A 20,541-nucleotide genomic window follows, 5' to 3' on the forward strand; every position below is an offset into this window, starting at 1 on the left:
TCTGGTTTTGTTGAATAAAAAAATAAAAAAATAAAAAAAAAAAAAAAAAGAAGAGAAGGGGGTATAAAAGCGCCATGTTCCTGCCTCTCGGATTAACTTCTAAAACAGCGCGTAATCCTTTTCCGATTCTTTCACACCGCCACCGGAGTCATAAATTGAGTTTCAGAGGGTTTGAGAATTTCTCTCTGAATTACAAGAGCCTGACGACGTGCTTTCCCTCAATATATTCAAGCAGTCGCCCTAACGCTACTTTCAATTTTCGGGTAATTTCACTTCGACCTTCTCAATCTCTGATCAATTCAATTGGAAGTATTTATCCGCCCCGCGGCTTCTTCTTGCTTCCGATTCAGGTTTTCTTCTGCTAATTTTGCTCTAATTTTTAGGGTAAATAATGATTTCCTATCTTAAATTCTCTCCCGGTTTCCTAATCCGATAGATACAATAGATGAACGATCTGAGCTTTGAATTGGAAGATCAATGGTTTTTGTGAAGAGTCGAGTCGTTTTGAATTTCCGAAATATCGTATCTTAATTCTATTGGTGTTTGATGTGTGCCCTTGTTCTATCTGTTGCAAACGAAGAAGTTCCTATTTCTGATCTCGAAATCAAATTTAATTACGTGTTGCCTTAGAAACCCTAATTTTGGCTCCCTCGGGCTCCTTCTTTCCTTCCTGGTTAGTTTTTGCAGAATTTCTGGATGCTGTTTGGCAATTTGTTTTTTCTTTTTCATCTTCCTTTTGCATCCAATTATTGTTTCAGGCACTTATTTTTAATTGTTATAGCCTACAGGTGAATCATAATCTTAGTTTCTTAGATTTGGTGATTATGGGGGGTCATGGAGGTTTAAATATTCTTCCCCAAAAGCGATGGAATGTGTACAACTATGAGAACAGAGAGAAAGTGCGGCGAGATGAAGAAGCTGCAGCCAAAGAAGAACAGCTTAAACGTGAGCAGTCTAGGAAAAGGGATGCTGAGTTTCGTCTCGAGCAGCTTCGTACTGCACGGGGTATAGCTCCAGTAATTGACACTACAAAGCCTGTAGAAACAGACCTGAAACCTGGTCACCTAAATCTATTTGAAGGCATTAAGATTTTTGACCCAGTTAAGAGTTCAGAGAATGAGGGAGGTGAAGATGGGTCTAAGAAGAAAAGGATGAAGAAGGAAGAAGTGGAAAAAAGGGTTATCACAGCTGAAGATGAAAAGTATAAGTTAGGTTATGGTGTTGCTGGAAAGGGTGTCAAGTTGCCATGGTACCTTGAGCGGCGTAGCAAGGATGATGCTGAGAGTGATCAAAACGATTCATCGTCAAGAGTAGTGAGCGAAAATGTAAAAAAAGGAGGAAAAAAGACCTTGGAAGAATTGAGGGCCGAGCGTTTGAAACGAGAGCAGAAGGAGAAGGGAAGGGAGCGTGCTTTAATTGCAGAGAGAAGTGGAAAGAGTGGAACAGCTTCAAGGGAAAGAGATTCATCATCCAGAAGGTAAGGCTAAGCTAACAACAATTTTCTCTGTCTTTGTCCTTTACTTTGTTAAAGAGGTCATGTTAATCATGTCATGGATGATTTAGATTTAAGAAGGTTCTATTGTATTTTTTCAAGTTTTAGAGAATTTTCTTTAAATTATTAAGTTACAATTAGTTTCACTTAACCATAGGTAGGAATAGTCATTCATGTTATTGCTAGGAATAAATAGTCATTCATGTTATTGCTTTAGTATCACATTTTAGAATTGAAGAGAATAGAATTTCTATTTTAGCTTTGTTGAGAGCTAAGCTTTTACTCGGCAAAATTCTTGTGTTTCTATTGCATGCTAGAGTCATTGGTGTTTGATCAAACCTCTTATGGAGTGATTCGAATTATGAGTTTAGAAATAAGTTTTCTTTATTCTTGATCAATCCGTTCCAAAAATTTCTAATGGTGTTCTAAATGATTACATCGAAGGGAGTCCTACTTTTTCAGCGAACTTGAATTCTGCTTGAGAACTATGTTATGTGATAGGAATGTTATTAGAGATATATTAGTAATTAGTTAGGGAAGGTTGCATTCCGGATGATTATTAGGCCCTACTGATGGGTTTTGGGACGTCATTAGTGCTTAATCTTAGTTCATTAACTAATAAACTTGCCCGGAAGAATTAAGGCATCTCTCCTTTCTATGCAGGTGGAAATCCAGAAGATATGATTCAGGTTATCAGGATCATTAATATCAATCTTGGTTTTAGCTCGCAGTTTCTGAAGGATGCTGACTTCCAGTATATTAAGATGATTTCTTGAAGTACAAATTCCAAGTGTAAAATGTAATTAGCATCTTATAATGAAGATGCATTCCAAAGCTCTTAAATGAAAAATCCCGGAGGATTGTTTTATGTTCTAAGCACTCCTGAAAATTTTGATTCACTGTGGCTGAAATTTATCTGGGCACTTATGGAATGTGTAATTTGCAGTTCATCTCGACAATATTTGTGTACAGATAAGGTAACGTTCATCGATGTCGATGTTTTGTATCAGTATTTTTCTGTCATCTTTCTGCCATCTTCAGTCCGGGAAGCTCTCGTAGGACTTCGATGTGCAGCAAGAGTTGGTTTTTACTCTCTGGCGTCTAAGGTAACAGATTAGATTCATTTACTTAACACCATCGTGCTCATATGTAGTAATGGATTCAAGTATGCGAGTTCTTATCAATGGTATTGCAAATCATAATGGGATACAAAACAAGTTCTGTCCTCGTAAATAACGCAATCTAATGCCCGAGCTATGGATCGAGCTTATCAGGTGATTTGGTTCATTCTAAAATATAAACTTCAAATCAGGTAACAATGGAGGCTGTAAGATTATTAAATCAACAGTGTCACCAAATATAATAAGTTGAATGGCAACAGAAGGGGGGAGTAGAGGGGGAAAAAAACTCTTTTAAGTTACATTTAGAGTGTGCTACCTTGCAAATTCAGCAACTACAAATTCTTGAACACCACCTAACAATTTGCTACTTCAACAAATTAAAACTTGCTACAGATCCACCCAAAGAACATTAGTAGTTCCCTTCCTTTCATCATGGAAGATATAATGATATAATCCAGTTTGCTGCAAAGAGATTCTCAAGTCTTCTTCATAATATAGCCAAGGATGATTCCAATCAATCCGGTTAATATGATGAACAGGAAGGAGACGCCACCGGCATTTTTCCTGCCTTCACGCTTCAAAAGTTCCTGCACGATGCAGACGTCCAACGTAAGAAACTAATGTAGACCTGGTATTCTAATATTTCACGAAAATGAGAATCAAATTTGGTCATAATTTTATTTACAACCACACGTTCGATGTTATAGAAATATTTCATTTGCATAATCGTTGAACGGTATTCAGGCAAAGAGACGTAGAAACTTTGCATGTATATCTCAAAAGTAAAGGCATTGTTTCCCATGTAATCATATAGGAAACTTCAGCAAAATTGCATCCAGTGAAGCTTCAAACCATCCATTTTCTTACCAATTCCTGACGAAGCTTGTTATTCTGTTGCATGGCATTATTCTTTTCCTCTGTGAGTTTTGCTATGAGGGCTCTAGCCTGCACATGCCAAGTAGCCGTCAATACGCAGCTTGGTAGAAGCAGAAAGTACAGCATATGAATACACAAAAACACACACGTACACAAATAGCTGCAGTGGCCCAAGATTTAGTCAATCAAACCATCTGTGTAGTGCCAAATAATTTTAAAACATTTGAGAACCATGATAAAGGTTTGAGAACATTGGACAAACAAAGAAGAACAACAACATTTTTGTTTTAAGGAACAAGGAGAAGGAGAGATCCAAAGGTTGTTGGACTTATGAATTATGGTACTTTTCAGGTTTCAACGAAAAAATCTGAAGCGAAGGGATAGAGTTTCCCATAATATCTTGAAAGATTGAAACAGTTTGTCTATTGATAATAAACGGTGGGCAGACACCATGTTCTGAGCTTAGCTTAGGCATCTTTGGGCAAAGAGACTAACGATTGATTAGCTGTGTAAGAGAAATTAGTTGGATAGTGGCGCCAAGGAACAGAGAGTCCGTGGAATTTGACAATGTTCAACGAACAAACAAACCAAACTGAATGCATAAAACATACTTTGGAGAATCAATTAGTTGCCAGGAAACTTTGGAAACAGTTTAAATACAGAGCAACAACACAGGAACATACCATCACTCTTTTATCAATAAAAGATCGTTTTAAGTCAAAACAAAAATCGGAGGTTCGCTCCAAGTGGACGTATCCTATCCTAACTCTTTATTAAACAAAAACTTCTATCATGTAACATGTACACACAAAACTTCACAACTGTATCGTCAACTACCGTAGAATACTGTCCCAAGAAAATTTTGTTGTTTACTTCTCGGAGTGACACTCTAATCACAAGGTCATATATTAGCATCGAGTTCTATCTAATAAAAAAAAAATGGCATTAGTTGGAGAAAATACATCACAAGATATGCATAACCAGGTATCAAAGCTACAGAAAAGAAGAGAATCATCTATATCTGCAGGCATAAAACTATACACCTAGAGCATACCAACAATCATCCTATTTTTTACCTCGGCAGATTTATCCTGGGGCTCCGACCGTTCAACGTATCCCCTCGTGGCCTGCCAATGGAAGGTGAAGGTGCGTCAATCAACCATGCAGTTGAACGAAAAAGGGAAAAAAAAGAACCCAACTACTCACAGTGTTCAAATCAGCATCATTGAAGTTTCCATTCTCTGAAAAAGAACCTCTTGGGGAGGACCCTTCTTCGGAACCTTCTGGTACTGGAGAAGGTGGTTGCGGCCGAGAAACATAAACGACTTTCAACTTGAATTCCTCAACCACATGCCCAGCCTCCTTATTGAACTGCAAAACCCACGCCCTTAAATAAAAGTAAAATGCTAATACTAACCACAAGCTTTAAACATTCATCATATATGTACCATTTCTGCATTGATATCCTTTGCGGTTACGCCATCAGCGGTTTTAACACTCTGAAGGAGGAATTTGTCTTTGCATTGCATATCAGGAGGAGCCTCTTTCTGGGCTTGCATTGTGACTACACAACAAAGTGATCCTTATATCAGTAACCAAAAAACTTATTTGAAAATTAAGTATTGGAATGAATATATTTGGCATTTGGCACCTATAACGTCGCATGTTGATCGTGGCGAGACAATTCCAGTGTTTGGGCGAACGCAGTACTTTTTAGGGTTCGTAGTTTTCACCTAGAAAAGTATAAAATTCGAGTTAAGTGGACAACAAACACGGAACAAAGTCATCAATTACGAGCTTAATCTTTGCTAAATTTTCCAAATAATAATGAATTATAGAAACAGAGAAACACGCGAGCAAATTGAAAATCGACGAAATCAACAAATTTCACAGCGTGATCTGGCGCAGACAGATACATCAAGAGAGAGTGACAAAAATGAAAAAGAAAAGAAGTGATTTGGAAGTGCACACGCTTACATTCCAAATCCAGAACACCTTCATACTACAAGCACCAAATCACTTCACTGGAGAAAAGATCAATTACGAAATCACACAAATTGAATCAACACCAAAAAGATTCAAACGGAGAGAAACAAAATACACACCTTAAATGCAACGCAGCTCTCGGTCTTGTTAGACAATTGAAGGGAACAACAGATCTGCTTCTTCAATTCGACTAACCAGAAAGAAAAAGAAAAAAAACTACAACTAAAATTAAGCACAAAAAAAAAAAAAAAAAACGATCCCTCAAAATATTACAGATCCGCAACAAGAAATCAGTCCACCCCACCACCAAAAGAAGATGAACTCACAGGGAAACTTGAGCTCGAGAGGTTCGATGCTGAGGAGTTCTCCCGTACTCATTCTTGGAAGATTGAACCAGGAACAAGAGAGGAAGATGAAATTGAAGAGAGAAAAAGAATCTGGAAATGAGTTTGCTTGCGAGCAAGTTTCCCGAACCGATCGATTAAAGAGAGGAGCAACAATGGCGAACGAGCAACAATGGCGAACGTGCTGCGGCCAAGGGAGGGTGAAGCAAAACACGTGCCGCCCATCCCCAGTAACTCTTTCCTTTATTCGGCCGTTCGGCCCTTTTCAATGGGCCCTTCTGCCTGCTCCGTGGGCTTTCTTGTCGGCCCATTCAGCCTCCTTATTTAATTGTAAATTTGTTTAAGTAAATGAATTTGATGTGAATTATTTCATGACATTTAATTCATTTCTAAAATTATTTAAATTACCTATTTTGTGCACAAATAATAATAATAATAATAATAAATAAATATATATATATATATATAATGATAAAATTGGCAAATTAATTAATAGTAGATTATTTTTATTAAAGAAAAGTAATCCAAATGTACAATTATTTTTTTTTATAAATTTATATTTAAAATGTGTTTGAATTAAACGCTTATGATACCCGTATACTTATTTTTATACCTATTTTAATGGTTATTGAAATATAATTTTTTAAAATATATATTAAAATTGATGTCTTATTCTTAATTCATTATTTGAAAATAAATAAACAAAAATTTTACAAATTAGCATTTTATTTTTATTAAAAATAAAAAAATTAAATAAATAATCCGATAGACACAATGTTAGAATTCTAGCTCTTCATCTCACTGATAGCTCGGACCCACCTCAAAGGGTAGTCATATTAAAATTGCTCATTAAAACGTTCATCTTTTTCTTCGCATTCCATTAAAATAATAAACCAAAAACAAAGCCTTTCTATACTAAAAACAGCAATTCCCGTAGAAATTGACACAAAAACTTTGATTCAAGGAAGAAATAGACTCATATCAGATGGATGCCTCAACTTTGGTTAGAGATATCAAACATTTCTGCTGTTCATAGCATTGAACAATAATAAAGAACACATACTGACTGATGCTGAAGTGATCTGGTGTGTGAGTTAAGGCTTTATTTTCTCCAACAATTTCTCAGCTTCGATGAATCCGATCGATCCCAATGATATGTATTTTGCGAACTTCCACCTGTTTACGCCCCCGTTTCGGTTCAGAACCATATTGTTGGCATTTCTTGAAGCAATATCCTAAGCATATGTTGATAATGTGAAAGGTGAGAAACTGGTTACCTGGGTGTGTAAGGAAGTGCAAAACAATGGAGGTGTAGGTGGTTGACACTGTTCATTGGGGGCTGATGGAAGCCAAATCTTTCAGAAAAAGAAAAGAGAAGCATCAGTTTAGTATCTAAAATGAAAGATAAGAACTAAAAGTAGAGTTGAAATCAGAAAAACTAGCAACATTTAGTACTTCTTTTGTAAGGAACAAAGCATTTCGTTCATAAAATGAAGGCTTAAATACTAATGTACTTATGAATTTAGTTTATTTTAGTTCCGGTACTTTCAACTTTTGTTCATTTTTGTGAGATCCACATTGGTTGGAGAGGGACGTTGGGCCCTAAAGGGGTGGATTGTGAGATCTCACATCAGTTGAAGAGGGGCGTTGGGTCCCGAAGGGGGGTGAATTGTGAGATCCCACATCAGGTGGATACCGAGCTAGACACCAGGTGGTATGCCGACACAAACGCTAAGCCCCGAAGGAGAGTGGATTGTGAGATCCCACATCGGTTGGAGAGGGAAACGAAACATTCTTTATAAGGGTGTGGAAACCTCTTCCTGGAAGACGCGTTTTAAAAACCTTGAAAGAAAATCCAAAGAGGATAATATCTACTAGCGGTGAGCTTCGGCGGTAAAAATGGTATCAGAGCCAGACACTGAGCAATTTGCCAGTGAGGAGGCTGAGCCCTGAAGGGGGTGGAAATGAGGCGGTGTGTCAGTAAGGACGCTGGAACCCAAAGGGGGTAGATTAGAGAGTCCCACGTCGATTGGAGAAGGGAACAAGTGTCAGTGAGGATGCTGGGCCACGAAGGGGGTGGATTGTTAGATCCCACATCAGACATATTCTATATAAGGGTGTGCAAACCTCTCCCTAGCAGACGCGTTTTAAAAATCTTGAGGGAAAGCCCAAAGAAAACAATATCTAGCGGTAGACTTAGATTGTTACCCGATCATTAACCACACTTTGGTTCAGAAATCAATTGGGAAATAAGACCCTTCTTCTTTTTGCCCAATGAACATTGACCAAAAGATAATCTTAATAAAAATTCAAAAAATTACTGCAACTATCTTCAAGTATCTCAACCGAAAGGGTGTCCCTCTCCTTCATGGCATCTAGCAAATGAAGCTCAATGGGCAGGATATCCTTTCGCATTGGACGAAGTTTGTAGTACAACTGAGGAATTCACAACTACAGTACATAATACATCACTTAGTCCACCTCACAAGAAAGAACTAAACTGCTACCATGTACTATGTGTCCCTAAAGTAGCTTTTTAGGTGATCGGATTTCTCACACTAATAAAATTGTTCACAATGCATTGCCATCAACCAATGCAAATTGTGAGATCCCACATCGGTTGGGGAGGAGAACGAAGCATTCTTTATAAGAGTGTGAAAACCTCTCCCCTAGCAATCGCGTTTTAAAAACCTTGAGAGGAAGCATGAAAGGGAAAACCCAAAGAGGACAATATCTACTAGCGGTGGGCTTGGACTGTTACAAATGGTATTAGAGCCAGACACCGGGTGATGAGTCAGTGAGGAGGCTGAGCCCTGAAAGGGGTGGAATCGAGGCAGTGTGCCAGCAAGGACGTTGGCCCTGAAGGAGGTGGATTGGGGGGTCCCACATCGATTGGAGAAAGGAACGAGTGTCAGCGATGACGTTGGGCCCCAAAGGGAGATGGATTGTGAGATCCAACATCGGTTGGGGAGGAGAACGAAACATTGTTTATAAGGGTGTGGAAACTTCTCCCTAGTAGACGCGTTTTAAAAACTTTGAGGGAAGCATGAAAGGTAAAACCCAAAGAAGACAATATCTATTAGCGGGAGGTTTGGGCGGTTACTCGAATAGTTAATAAAAAATTTCATAAGTTGCTCAATAATAAGTCACAGGCACAAACTAGTCCAATGTACAATATTGTAAACCAAACAAATGACAGGATTGATAGATAGTGTTAGTTCATGGAAGCCCATGTTTTCATTAGTTTCATCCTGCTTTAGCACTTTCATGCATGAGTAGTAAAATATAAACACCGTTCTTCCTGCTGAAAACTTGCAACGTAAAAGGCTTAGAGGATTATCAGATTACCTGTGCTTTAATTGAGGGGAATCTTGGGATAGAAGTGTCTGCCCCACCTCTAACATGTGACTTACTGACATAAATAATCAAGACAGCCATGAGCACAGTCATTATAAGAAATTAGAAAACTGACTAAATATCTAAAAAAATGCCCTTGTTTTAGAAGACGAGTGTGAGATCCCACATCGGTTGGGGAGGAGAACGAAGCATATGAATACCTCTCCCTAACAGACATATTTTAAAAACTTTGAAGGGAAGTCAAAAAAGACAATATCTGCCAGCTTTGGGCTTGGACTGTTACAAATGGTAACAACCCTCTAATCTAGGTGCCTAAGCGGCAAGCGACCTTGGGGTGTCACGGTCACTCTTAGCATTATGCCTCTACTAATCTTCATGCAGGTTTTCGAGAACGAGAATATGGTAATACAGACAAAAGATACCAATATGTTTGATAAAGTTATAACATGTAACTAAACCTCTTGCTTTTTAAGGACATGCTTCCCCACCCCATTGCCCTCGCCTTTCCCTTTCTTTAAACAAAAAAGACATAAATGAAATGCAGTCACCAAAGGTTACATTACCAAGTGAGTAATCTTCAGCTCTTCTCTGGAGATTCCTAACTGTGGGAATGTGCTCCTTGGGAATTACCAAGTAATGCCTATAAAGTGGTAGCTCAGTGTAAGAATGTCTTGTATCCATGTCTACAACATAAGACGTTGATAAGATCCTTCCATTTAGCCTAGTAAGAAGAACAGTAGAAAGGAAAGAAATGGGGATTTCATGCAGATGACTCTTAGCTGAATGAACATGAACAAATGAAAAATGACAGTCCAAAGATTGACAACAACCCACTATCTCTTTGTTTCTTAGTAAGTTGTGCATATATCTTCTTCTAGACTCTCGGAAATGCATAATGGCAATTGATTTTCACTCTTAGTGACCTTATAGAGGCCATGTTGAGAATTGTTAGGTGAGGAGTCCCACATCGACTAATTAAGAGGTTGATCATGGGTTTATACGTAACGAATACATCTCCATGGGTATGAGGCCTTTTGGAGAAACCAAAAGTAAACCCATGAGAGCTTATGCTCGGACAATATCATACTATTATGGAGGTTCATAATTCCTAACCGGACATAGAGCGTCCGAGATGGCTACTCACAAAGGCATTTTGAAGCCACTCTCGATGGCCAATGAGAACATACTACAAACAGGTCATAGAAGTTAAAAACCAACAAACTACAAAGGAAAGATGAACGGGAGAGCATTTAAAAGACTATGATTGAATGAATTGAATAAGCTCAGATTGTTATCAAGGACTTCAATTCATAATCACATCCAAGAATGTTCATTGTAAACGATAAATCTACATTTTGCACTACTTTTGCTCACACATTCGAGGTTTAGATATATATGGATTGACCATTGAATATCAAGCAACTGGGTATGCAACAATCGATGAATTTTGTCTAATGAAGCTGATGAAATGCCAGAAATGAAAATGAAATCAACACAGAAGTATTTCAGATGCCCCATGTCGATTGCAAAACTGAATCAAATGTTAGAAAAATACCTGACGGCAGAAGGGTTTACATCTTCGAACGCAACAACTCTCTCATCCTGCAGAACCCATATATTTAATCAGACCCTTCATTCAATCGCCGGTATAAGAGAAGAAGAAACACAGAGAAACAAAAGGAGCAGACAAAATGAAGAAGGTTATTGGCGGTAGAATTAGAAGCTCGCTGGCAGAAAATGCAAGATGAAGCTGTTGCTGCCATTTTTTTTCACGAACTTCTCCGACCAATTTCCCAATTTGCACCGGTGCTTCTTGATTGGGTATTATGGCACCCGCGTGAAATAGATTTCGATTAAATTAAGTTGGATTAATTAGGATGAAATGAATGATTAATAGTATTGTTTTGCGTGATAGCAAAAAATGTGAACTTTATTTCTTAATTATTTTTATGTTATTTTTATTGTAAAGTATATAAATCTTAGTTAATTTGGGCGCCGCTTTTGCAGCCAAATTCCCAAATGACCATGATCTTCCTATTCCTCGGCCTCTCATGGCTACTTCTCTAGTACCCAGATCCTTGTTTCGCATTCTTTATCTCTTCCCCACAAGCCCTTTGACTTTGAACGCTCAATCGTTCAATCCCTTGAAGTTCTCTGCAAATCGAGCTATGAGTTCCGCGTCAACTCAGCGCCTTTTCCAGCTAAAATTTGATCCACTTACGGGTAACTCGGAGTGGGTAGTCATAGAAGAAGAGGTTGAGGGAGTTTCAGAGAATACCCAGAAACCCATTTTGGCGACAACTTCATATTTGGATATGCTTAATGATGCCACTAGAAACAGAGCGTTTCGCGAAGCCATTGATAAGACTATATCAAAACCTTGCCGTGTTCTTGATATTGGGTATTTTTCTAGTCCTGTTTTCAGCCTTCTTGCTTTGAAATCGAGGAAAAGAAGATGGTATCTTTTATGAATTGTGGTTTGCAGTTCATTCATTTGGTAAGAGACTGCCACTGATCTTTATAGGTTTACTGACGTCGTGGTTAATCAATTTTTTCCAGTGCTGGAACTGGTTTGCTATCAATGATGGCTGCACGGGCAATGGACTCTGCCGTGGGTGATTCCAAGGGAATGGTTACGGCTTGTGAATCCTATCTTCCAATGGTGAAGTTAATGAGGAAAGTCTTGCGTCTTAATGGGATGGAAAGGAAAGTTAAAGTTATTAACAAACGCTCTGATGAACTTCAGTTTGATTCTGATATCATTTCTCGAGCTGATGCCCTTGTGAGTATCATTTACATTCGAATAGCAACTTTCTTCTTTCTTTTCAATGATTGAGTCTGCCAATTAATTGAAGGTTAGTGAGATTTTGGACTCAGAACTGTTAGGCGAGGGGCTTATACCGACGTTACAACATGCACATGACAAGCTTTTAGTGGAAAATCCATTGACTGTGCCATACAGAGCCACCATATACGGCCAGGTATTTAGAAAGGCCTTCAATTGCTTCAAAACCTTTCATATCTTTTGTGCATGGAAGTTTCTTTTTTCTTTTTCTTCACTTCTTAGTGTTATGGGTCAAATTATGCAGTATGGAACTTGCATTCTTCTACATTTGCAGTTTCCTTGATGATGTGAGATTTCACATCGGTTGGGGAGGAGAATGAATCATTTTTTATAAGATTGTGAAAACTTCTTCCTAGCAGACATGTTTTAAAAATCTTGAGGGAAAACTCGAAAGGGAAAGCTCATATCTGCTAGTGGTGGGCATGGGATGTTACAAATGGTATCAGAGCCAGACACCGGGCGATGTACCAACGAGGAGGCTAAGCCCTGAAGGGAGGTGGACACGAGGCGGTGTGCCAACAAGGACGCTGGCACCCCGAAGGTGAGTGGAGTGGATTGGGGGGTTCCACATCGATTGGAGAAGGAAACGAGTGCCAGCGAGGACGTTGGGCCTCGAAGGGGGGTGGATTGTGAGATCCCACATCGTTTGGAGAGGAGAACAAAGCATTCTTTATAAGGGTGTGGAAACCTCTCCCTAGCAGACGCGTTTTAAAAACCTTGAGGGGAAGATCGAAAGGGAAAGCCCAAAGAAAACAGTATCTACTAGCGGTGGGCTCGGGCCATTACATATGATAAGTGCTTCACTGTACTAGAACTAAAGTGATTATCCAGATTTCAGATATATCTCAGTCGACTGCATGCATTCATGTGCTGTGATTGAATAGACTACAAATTTGTAATAATTTGATAAAGCTGTAATACAATAGTGAAAGTGAGAACTAGTTTCTAATCCAAAAGGTTTAAGAATCTCTTTGTTTATTTCCTTTCAGCTGGTTGAAAGCACATATTTATGGAAGCTTCATGATTTATACAACAATGAAGCTAAAGCATGTGATGCCATCCATCTCGTTCCAGAAGGGATGGATCCTATCATATGTGTTAAGCCACAGCAATATCCAATGCATTGTGATGCAATTGCCAAAGAAGTGAAGCTGGTAATGACCAAAAATCTTTACCTGGTTCTCATAATCTTCAAGTGTTTTTATTACTATTTGTTTCAGGGTTCATCCAGCTCTCAGAACCCTTCAGGGTTTTTGAATTTGATTTTTGGAAACGTCCAGAGAGTAAGGCTGAAAAGGAGTTGCATATCAAGGCAACTGACGGTGGAAGAGTTCATGCTGTAGTGTCATGGTAACCACTTCATTGTTCTTATAGTTGTTTTCTGCCAAACTGTTTTAAATGAACCACTGTGCCTAATTTCTATTATGTGTCTGCAGGTGGATGCTGCAGCTCGATCGTGAAGGAACGGTCTTTTATTCCACTGCCCCGAAGTGGATATCTCCTCCTTTCAACATAGGTGAGTCGTAGACGAGTCATAAGACACATTTTCCTTTGGTATGAATGCCAATTTTTTCTGCTATGGCCCAAAATCATAGACTTCTTTTTGTTAATAATGCAAATGGTTAATATTGGCATGATGTATTCAATCATTTTATGTGTAAAATCTATGTCTGACGGCAAGCATTGATATGGGGCGGGGTTAAAAAAGCTCATAAGGGAGTTGTACATTTCTGCCTTCAGTTTATATATATCTATATAAGGGTTTTAAAAGGTACTTTCTTTTGGAATTCAGTATTTCAAATCTCACATGTCAATCTAACTGATTTACGGTAGACAATCTGTAATGGCCCAAGCTCACCGCTATCAAATATTGTCCTCTTTGAGCTTTCCCTTTTGAGTTTCCCCTCACGGTTTTTAAAAAACGTCTACTAGGGAGAGGTTTCCACACCCTTATAAAGAATGTTTCGTTCTCCTCCCCAATCGATATGGGATCTCACAATCCACCCCCCTTTCAGGGCCCAGTGTTCTTATTGGCACACCATCTCCGGTCGACCTCCCTTCGGGGCTTAGCCTCCTCGCTGGCACATCGCCCAGTGTCTGACTCTGATATTATTAGTGGGGTGACTTACTGAGTATTTCATAAAATACTCAAGCAATGTGCCACCCTTATATTTTTTCAGGTAAAGGTAAAGCTCCTATGAAGGATGACGGTGAACACTAGAAAGACCATAGAAGTCAAGATAGATCATGATAGGGTAGAAGCATTGAATTTAATTAGTAGTTGTAAGGTGTTTTTAATGCAATTTGTTTTATGTTCCAAAAACTGTTTTGAATTGAATATGTAAGTCTATAGCTTTATTTTAAAAGCATTTCTTGTGAATTTCTACATATGTATTTAAAGCAATCATGCATGGATGGTAAGAAAATGAGAGGCGTTACACAATCAGACAAGAAACATGGTTTGTTTCTCAAAGATTGACATGACAGAGTGATTAAGCTTGTTCCATATTTCAACAGGAGCTGGTGACTGGTGTGACCATTGGAAACAGTGTGTTTGGTTTATCCCAGACAATGGTGTGTCAATATCCAAGGATGAACAAGTTCATATTTGTGCTTCTCATGATGAAACTACCTTCTCATATCATCTGAAAGCTCAAATCCCAAGAGGTGAGGCTTTGCAGCATGGCGACAATGCTGAGAATTTTAAACTCATATTGCCACCAGAAAGAATTGCAGTCTATGGAGATAGAGAATGGAGGCTGGCAATGTTAACGGCAATAACAAATGCAGTATGATTCCCTTCTCACTAATCCCCATTTTCTCCTTATTTCTTAAGCACATATGTGAGATCCCACATTAGTTGGAGAGGGGAACGAAGCATTCTTTATAAGGGTGTGGAAACCTCTTCCTAGTAGACGCGTTTTAAAACCTTGAAGGGAAGCTCGGAAGGAAAAGCCCTGTCATATTTGCTAGCGGTAGGCTTGGGCTGTTACAAATTGTATCAGAGTCAGGCACTGAACGGTGTGCCAACGAGGACGCTGGGCCTCCAAGGGATGGATTGTGATCCCACATTGATTGGAGAAGGGAACGAAACATTTCTTATAAGGGTGTGGAAACCTCTCCTTAGTAGACGCGTTTTAAAACCTTGAGGGAAAGCTCGGAAGGGAAAGGCCCAAAAGGGACAATATCTGCTAGCAGTGGACTTAGGTTGTTACAAACGGTATCAGGCACCAAACGATATGTCAGTAAGGATGCTAGGCCCCCAGGGGGTGGATTGTGAGATCCCATATTGGTTGCAAAGGGGAACAGAGCATTCTTATTTGGGTGTGGAAAGCTCTCCCTAGTAGACGTGTTTTAAAACCTTGAAGGGAAGCTTGGAAGGGAAAACCCAAAGAGGACAATATCTGCTAACGGTGAGCTTGGGCTGTTACAACAAACCACGCCGTGCAATATGCTCACATAGTTCTTTATAATTGAACTCCACTATCTGCAAAACATCGTTGTTATCATCATCTTTGAAATCTTTGTAGTTGCAAGGAAGATCTCCCTCTGCATGCATGATTGCAGATGATAGTGTTTTCTTAACACTCATGGTTGCTTGCCTTTCGAAACAAACACTTGTATTATCACTGTTCCCGGGGATTCGCGAAAAGGGTGCCAAGTATTTGCAGGCTGTTTCGTATGCAAACGATATCTCTATGGATAGTATAAAAGTTATTGAAAAGAGGAAGTCGTGCTTGACCGTGCACGATACGTTTGAGAAAAAGGTCGTGTATTTACTGACTCGCTTTTGCATTCGTTTTCCCCCTTACATATCATGATGCATGCTTCTCTTTATTGGAAAGTTCATTATAATTTTTGTTCAATCTTTAGGTTGACTTGCTTATCAGTGAACCATTCTACTATGGTAATGACAATGCACTCCCATGGCACAACCTGCGGTTTTGGTAAGAATTTTGCTCAGAAATGCAGTGGCAATGTTGTGAAGTTGGTTTCTTTATGATAGTTTTTACTCGATTCGACAAGTTTAGGATCCAAATTTCATGTTTGAATGCTTATATCAGTCAAGTTGGATCTACATTGGATCTAACCTAAATCGACCCATCTACTCAGGATGACTCGAGTAGATCTCATAATCCTAAGAGGCTCTGAATCCTGAACATCTCCCATGGGAGGGTTTTGTTTCTTTTTGTGTAACTTCAGTCAAATAAGTATAGCGTTTAACTTCTTTAAATTGATATTCCAGGAAGGAGCGAACGATGCTCGACTCAGTCCTATCTGATGATGCGCTAATAATGCCAAGTAAAGGCATATTGCGAGCTTGTTTCATGTCATTGCCTGTAAGATCTCTCTCTTATCTCGAAAGTACATGATCCAAACTGAACTCGTCTTCGTTATTCAATGGAAGTTCTTACTATACTTCTTCAATGTCGTTTCAAGGATCTATGGAGCAGCCGTCGTCGATTGGGAACAATCGAAGGCTTTGATCACTCTGTTACAAATGACACTTTAGGAGCTTGTGGTGAGTTACCTGAAGGACAAGAAGGCCCATGCCTGGCTTTTTACATTTGGCAGTGTGGAGAATACGAGGTAATCCTTGAATATAAAATCAACTTGTTTAAAACGTAAACAAATGAAGCTTTCTTGAACAGTGTAAGAATGTCAATGATACTGATTGGGTGCCACTGTCTTGAAAACTTTCAGGAACTCAGTGAGATATTTACAGTGATGGAGTTTGATTTCTCAAAACCAATAAGCCCCTGTAGTGGGAAGAGCCAGGTAATGCAATTTTTTCATCCCCAGCTTGCCTGGAAAATTCTTGTTGTCTCTTATAAAGTGAGTTTTAGAGTAGGGGAAAGCTTCCTCAAGATCTAGTAGACTAGGCCGTTTCAACTAACGGTCCAAGTCCATTGCTAGTAGATATTGTCCGTTTTGACCCGTTACGTATTGTTGGTAGCCTCACGGGCTTCTAAATCACATCTATTAGGGAGAGGATTTATTAGGGAGAGGATTTCACACCCTTGTAAGGAATGCTTTGTTCCCCTCTTCAACCGATGTGAGACCTCACAATTCACCCCTCTTGGGGGCCCAGCGTTTTCGCTAGCACACCGCCTAGTGTTTGGCTCTGATACCATTTGTAACAGCCCAAGCCCACCGTTAACAAATATTGTCCTCTTTGGCCTTTTCCTTTCAGGCTTTACCTTCAAGGTTCTAAAACGCGTCTGATAGGGAGAGGTTTCTATACCCTTATAAGGAGTGCTTCGTTCCCCTCTCCAACTAATGTGGGATCTCACAATCTACCCCCCTTGGGGGCCCAGCGTTCTCGCTGGCACACCGCCTAGTGCCTGGGATACCATTTGTAACAGCCCAAGCCCACCGCTAACAAATGTTGTCCTCTTTGGCCTTTCCCTTTTGGGCTTTACCTTCAAGGTTCTAAAACGCGTCTTGTGATCCCATATTGGTTGGGGAGGAGAACAAAACACCTTTTATAAGAGTGTGGAAACCTTCTCCTAGCAGACGCGTTTTAAAACCTTGAGGGAAAGCCCGAAAGGGAAAACCCAAAGAGAACAATATCTGCTAGCGGTGGATCTGGATCCTTATAAGGAATGCTTTGTTCCCCTCTCCAACCGATGTGGGATCTCACAATCCACCCCCCTTGGGGGTCCAGCGTTCTCGCTAGCACACTGCCCGGTGTGTGGCTCTGATATTATTTGTAATAGCCCAAACCCACTGCTAGCAGATATTGTCCTCTTTGGGTTTTCCCTTCTGGGCTTACCTTCAAAGTTTGAAAATGTGTCTGTTAGGGAGAGGTTTTTACACCCTTATAAAGAATGTTTTGTTCCCCTCTTCAATTGACGTGAGATCTTACACATAAACATACAAAATAAACATACAAATGGTGAGGAGTTGAGACCATACTTCATCTATATAATGAACATTGATGTATCTCTTTCAGGTTAAGGTAAGCAAGGCTGGAACATGTCATGGAATTGCACTGTGGATTGATTGGGTTATGGATTCAAAGAGCTCCATTGTCATATCCACAGGCCCAGGTATTGCCTTCAACTTTGGTCTGAACGTCTCATTTGATAACAAAAATGGATATCATTCAAAGAAACTTAAAAGAAAATTGATACTTACTTTAAAATGCTTCTCATTTCATCATGAACTGATTCAGATAAGAGATACTGGAAACAAGGAGTTAAGCTTCTTGCCAACCCCGTGGCAGTTGGAGCTCGAGGCTCCGCTGATGGCGTCGAATGCTGCTCTGCTGTCATCGAAGCATCCTTCGATCCATCAACGGGTGAACTCGACGTAAGACATTCTTTTTTGTAATACAACAAAGCTTTTGGCTCTCGATCTGAAACGGATGACAAAATGGTGAGTAAAGAAATTTTTGAAATGGATCAAAATGGTAATATGTTGAAGAGGTATGAATCAAGTGGACTCTCATATGATGTCATTCTGCATTTAGGTGATCTTTTGGCATTTTTGGTGAGAATTAAGATCATTTTGTAACTTATGTACTCTTAATAACACATGATGATGATGTTTAAGTTGATTAAATAGGACTTATAATTTTTATTGCAAAGTCATTATATCCTCCACTAATAGGTTAAAATTTGAATTCCTTCTTTCCACATGTTGTATTAAAAGTTTTATAATTATCTTTGCATTATAATCACGATTATGTTTAGAGTGTCTTATTTGAGTCAAGAATATCCAATATGAAAAAAAAATTTACCAATATGAACATAGCTCAGTGTCACGTATTTGTACAAAAATGATATTTTTTTGTCTGTAGAATAATATTTAAAATTTTAAGAATTTTTTTTCATTATATGATGAGATAATTATTAAATGATTTTACCATTATTTTTTATTTCATTATCACTTCAAAAAATCAATTTTGAAGTTTTTAATCTTTCAAAAGTGTTTAATAGTTCTATAAATTTTTAATAAGTGTATTCTTTGTCATTTTAAAAACTAAAAATTAAATTAATTAATCTATTGGTTAACTATTTATAAATTTTAAAAAATATTATTAAGCTTAGATAATTTTAAAACTTTAAAGACAAAGTTCAAAATTTAAATTTATAATTTAATCTACGGTATATTAAATATATTACAATAAAAGAATTTGAATTTTTTAATTCTAAAATAAGACAAATTTGGAAGGGAGAATATGTCCGCCGTTATATGTTTTTTATTTTTTTTCCTTGGTAATCGGAGAAAATAAGGAAAATAAATAAATAAAAACAGTGGGCCCCACGATTGAATATCATGATTGGAGCTAGTGGTCACACTCATAATGTAACCGTTTGTTTGAGCATTATGGGTTTCAATATTATTATTATTATTATTATTATTATTAACTTATTAATCTCGGTTTTGCAAATTAATTAATATTGATTTTGGTTATAATTATTTAAAATAAAAAAAAAATTGTTCATTTTATTAATTAATTTTTTTTGTTCTGACTAACTCGAAAACAGTGTTACAATCCAATCTTATCATACTTCTAAAAAAATTTAATATTTGTAATCAATATTAGCGATGTGACTGATAGATATTTAAAATGTATTATAAATTAAGTATAATTTTTTAAATAATTAAAAGAACAATCTGATAACTCAACCCGAAAAAAGAGAGCTAAGTTAGATTAAGTTGTGAAGCTTTTCATGTTGCTCAGATCATACTCTAATTTCGGGTTGGTCCAAAAAAAATATTAGTAATTTATTGAATTTCATTTCTCAATATTCATAGTTCTCAAACTTTTTTAATTTGATATCTGATCCCGACTTTTTTAATAAAGTTCTTATTGGATCAATTAATTCAAAAACGTTTAAAATATATTAATAACTTGAAAATTTTATGAAACTATAAAACATTTTCTACCTTTTAGATAAATTGATGCTAAATTTGTAATTTTTAATAAAAATTTAGAGGCATCCATATTATAATTGGTTAACTTCTAGAGGGTTCCATAAATATAAAAAATAAAAAGGTAATTATTTTATTATTCTCTGACATTCCGTTCTGTTTCCGTATGGGCAATCTTCAAATTAAATACATTTCTACTTTTTACACATCCCACCAATAACAATAAAATAAATGATTATATAATTTAAAGCTTAATTAAAATTTTATTTTTAATTTTTTTAATTTTAGTTCTCGTAGGTTGAAAATGAGTTCGATTTCGTCGTTACGTTTCAAAGTTTCAAACGTTTACTCGTTTTTAGTTTACTTTCTATAGTCCAATTCTTCAATCTCTTATATTTTTATTCAATATTTTAAATTTTACTGATATTTTATTAATTTTTATCGTATTATAATTATTTTTAATCGATTAATTAAAAGACTAAATGTCACTGGTTACGAATAAAAATGTAAAATCTAGAAATACCATACAAAAAAAATTCATATTTTAAAAGTAAAAATGTAATATATTATATTACTAAAAGTTCAGAGACTAAATGTAATATATAAATTTTAAATTAGTTTTTAGTCCTTTCTGTC

General features: G+C 37.6%; 4 protein-coding genes across 8 annotated transcripts; 2 read left to right on the forward strand and 2 right to left on the reverse strand.

Moving 5' to 3' along the window:
* Positions 1-87: 87 nt before the first annotated feature.
* Positions 88-2,501, forward strand: LOC111808804 (leukocyte receptor cluster-like protein). 4 transcript variants are annotated; one of them, XM_023694993.2, is made up of 3 exons: positions 88-350; positions 789-1,477; positions 2,156-2,501. In XM_023694993.2, exons 2-3 carry the CDS (start codon positions 825-827, stop codon positions 2,196-2,198), a joined length of 696 nt encoding a protein of 231 aa, XP_023550761.1. In that variant the 5' UTR covers positions 88-350; positions 789-824; the 3' UTR covers positions 2,199-2,501. The 4 variants fall into 4 exon arrangements, with proteins under 4 accessions (XP_023550761.1, XP_023550762.1, XP_023550759.1 ...); XM_023694994.2 differs by having other exon boundaries at positions 88-263; XM_023694991.2 differs by having other exon boundaries at positions 121-263; positions 782-1,477.
* Positions 2,502-2,800: 299 nt separating this feature from the next.
* Positions 2,801-6,030, reverse strand: LOC111808803 (vesicle-associated protein 1-2). Of its 2 annotated transcripts, XM_023694990.2 has the most exons (9): positions 5,802-6,030; positions 5,595-5,665; positions 5,467-5,513; positions 5,141-5,222; positions 4,938-5,053; positions 4,696-4,860; positions 4,566-4,616; positions 3,481-3,558; positions 2,801-3,200 (listed from the first exon to the last, which is right to left on the reverse strand). In XM_023694990.2, the coding sequence occupies exons 3-9, from the start codon at positions 5,488-5,490 to the stop codon at positions 3,090-3,092; spliced, it is 627 nt and encodes a 208-aa protein (XP_023550758.1). In that variant the 5' UTR covers positions 5,491-5,513; positions 5,595-5,665; positions 5,802-6,030; the 3' UTR covers positions 2,801-3,089. The 2 variants fall into 2 exon arrangements, with proteins under 2 accessions (XP_023550758.1, XP_023550757.1); XM_023694989.2 differs by lacking the exon at positions 5,467-5,513 and having other exon boundaries at positions 5,802-6,029.
* Positions 6,031-6,665: 635 nt separating this feature from the next.
* On the reverse strand, positions 6,666-11,030 carry HINT4 (histidine triad nucleotide-binding 4). The gene is made up of 6 exons (XM_023695877.2): positions 10,865-11,030; positions 10,732-10,778; positions 9,740-9,816; positions 9,168-9,231; positions 7,097-7,174; positions 6,666-6,995 (listed from the first exon to the last, which is right to left on the reverse strand). The coding sequence occupies exons 1-6, from the start codon at positions 10,937-10,939 to the stop codon at positions 6,914-6,916; spliced, it is 423 nt and encodes a 140-aa protein (XP_023551645.1). The 5' UTR covers positions 10,940-11,030; the 3' UTR covers positions 6,666-6,913.
* Positions 11,031-11,157: 127 nt separating this feature from the next.
* Positions 11,158-18,613, forward strand: PRMT7 (protein arginine methyltransferase 7). Its single transcript, XM_023695876.2, has 14 exons — positions 11,158-11,577; positions 11,736-11,958; positions 12,032-12,157; positions 13,011-13,175; positions 13,253-13,371; positions 13,458-13,537; positions 14,539-14,810; positions 15,552-15,788; positions 15,895-15,968; positions 16,268-16,361; positions 16,462-16,611; positions 16,726-16,800; positions 17,978-18,074; positions 18,200-18,613. The coding sequence occupies exons 1-14, from the start codon at positions 11,228-11,230 to the stop codon at positions 18,355-18,357; spliced, it is 2,220 nt and encodes a 739-aa protein (XP_023551644.1). The 5' UTR covers positions 11,158-11,227; the 3' UTR covers positions 18,358-18,613.
* The last annotated feature ends 1,928 nt before the right edge of the window (positions 18,614-20,541 follow it).

The sequence above is a fragment of the Cucurbita pepo genome, chromosome 13 (genome assembly GCF_057944985.1).
Source record: "Cucurbita pepo subsp. pepo isolate OVF chromosome 13, ASM5794498v1, whole genome shotgun sequence".
In the NCBI taxonomy this organism is placed as follows: Eukaryota; Viridiplantae; Streptophyta; class Magnoliopsida; order Cucurbitales; family Cucurbitaceae; genus Cucurbita; species Cucurbita pepo.

Coding starts and splice junctions, on each gene's coding strand:
- LOC111808804 (XM_023694993.2), top strand. CDS start 825: ATGGGGGGTCATGGAGGTTTAAATATTCTTCCCCAAAAGCGATGGAAT. Junction 1,478..2,155: donor AGAGATTCATCATCCAGAAG/GTAAGGCTAAGC, acceptor CTTTCTATGCAG/GTGGAAATCCAGAAGATATG.
- LOC111808803 (XM_023694989.2), bottom strand. CDS start 5,853: ATGAGTACGGGAGAACTCCTCAGCATCGAACCTCTCGAGCTCAAGTTT. Junction 4,861..4,937: donor AGGATATCAATGCAGAAATG/GTACATATATGA, acceptor TGGGTTTTGCAG/TTCAATAAGGAGGCTGGGCA. Junction 3,559..4,565: donor CCCAGGATAAATCTGCCGAG/GTAAAAAATAGG, acceptor TGGCATGTGCAG/GCTAGAGCCCTCATAGCAAA.
- HINT4 (XM_023695877.2), bottom strand. CDS start 10,939: ATGGCAGCAACAGCTTCATCTTGCATTTTCTGCCAGCGAGCTTCTAAT. Junction 9,817..10,731: donor GTAAACCCTTCTGCCGTCAG/GTATTTTTCTAA, acceptor ACCACTTTATAG/GCATTACTTGGTAATTCCCA. Junction 9,232..9,739: donor AGCTGAAGATTACTCACTTG/GTAATGTAACCT, acceptor TATTTATGTCAG/TAAGTCACATGTTAGAGGTG.
- PRMT7 (XM_023695876.2), top strand. CDS start 11,228: ATGGCTACTTCTCTAGTACCCAGATCCTTGTTTCGCATTCTTTATCTC. Junction 14,811..15,551: donor TAACGGCAATAACAAATGCA/GTATGATTCCCT, acceptor AAATCTTTGTAG/TTGCAAGGAAGATCTCCCTC. Junction 15,789..15,894: donor ACGATACGTTTGAGAAAAAG/GTCGTGTATTTA, acceptor TTCAATCTTTAG/GTTGACTTGCTTATCAGTGA.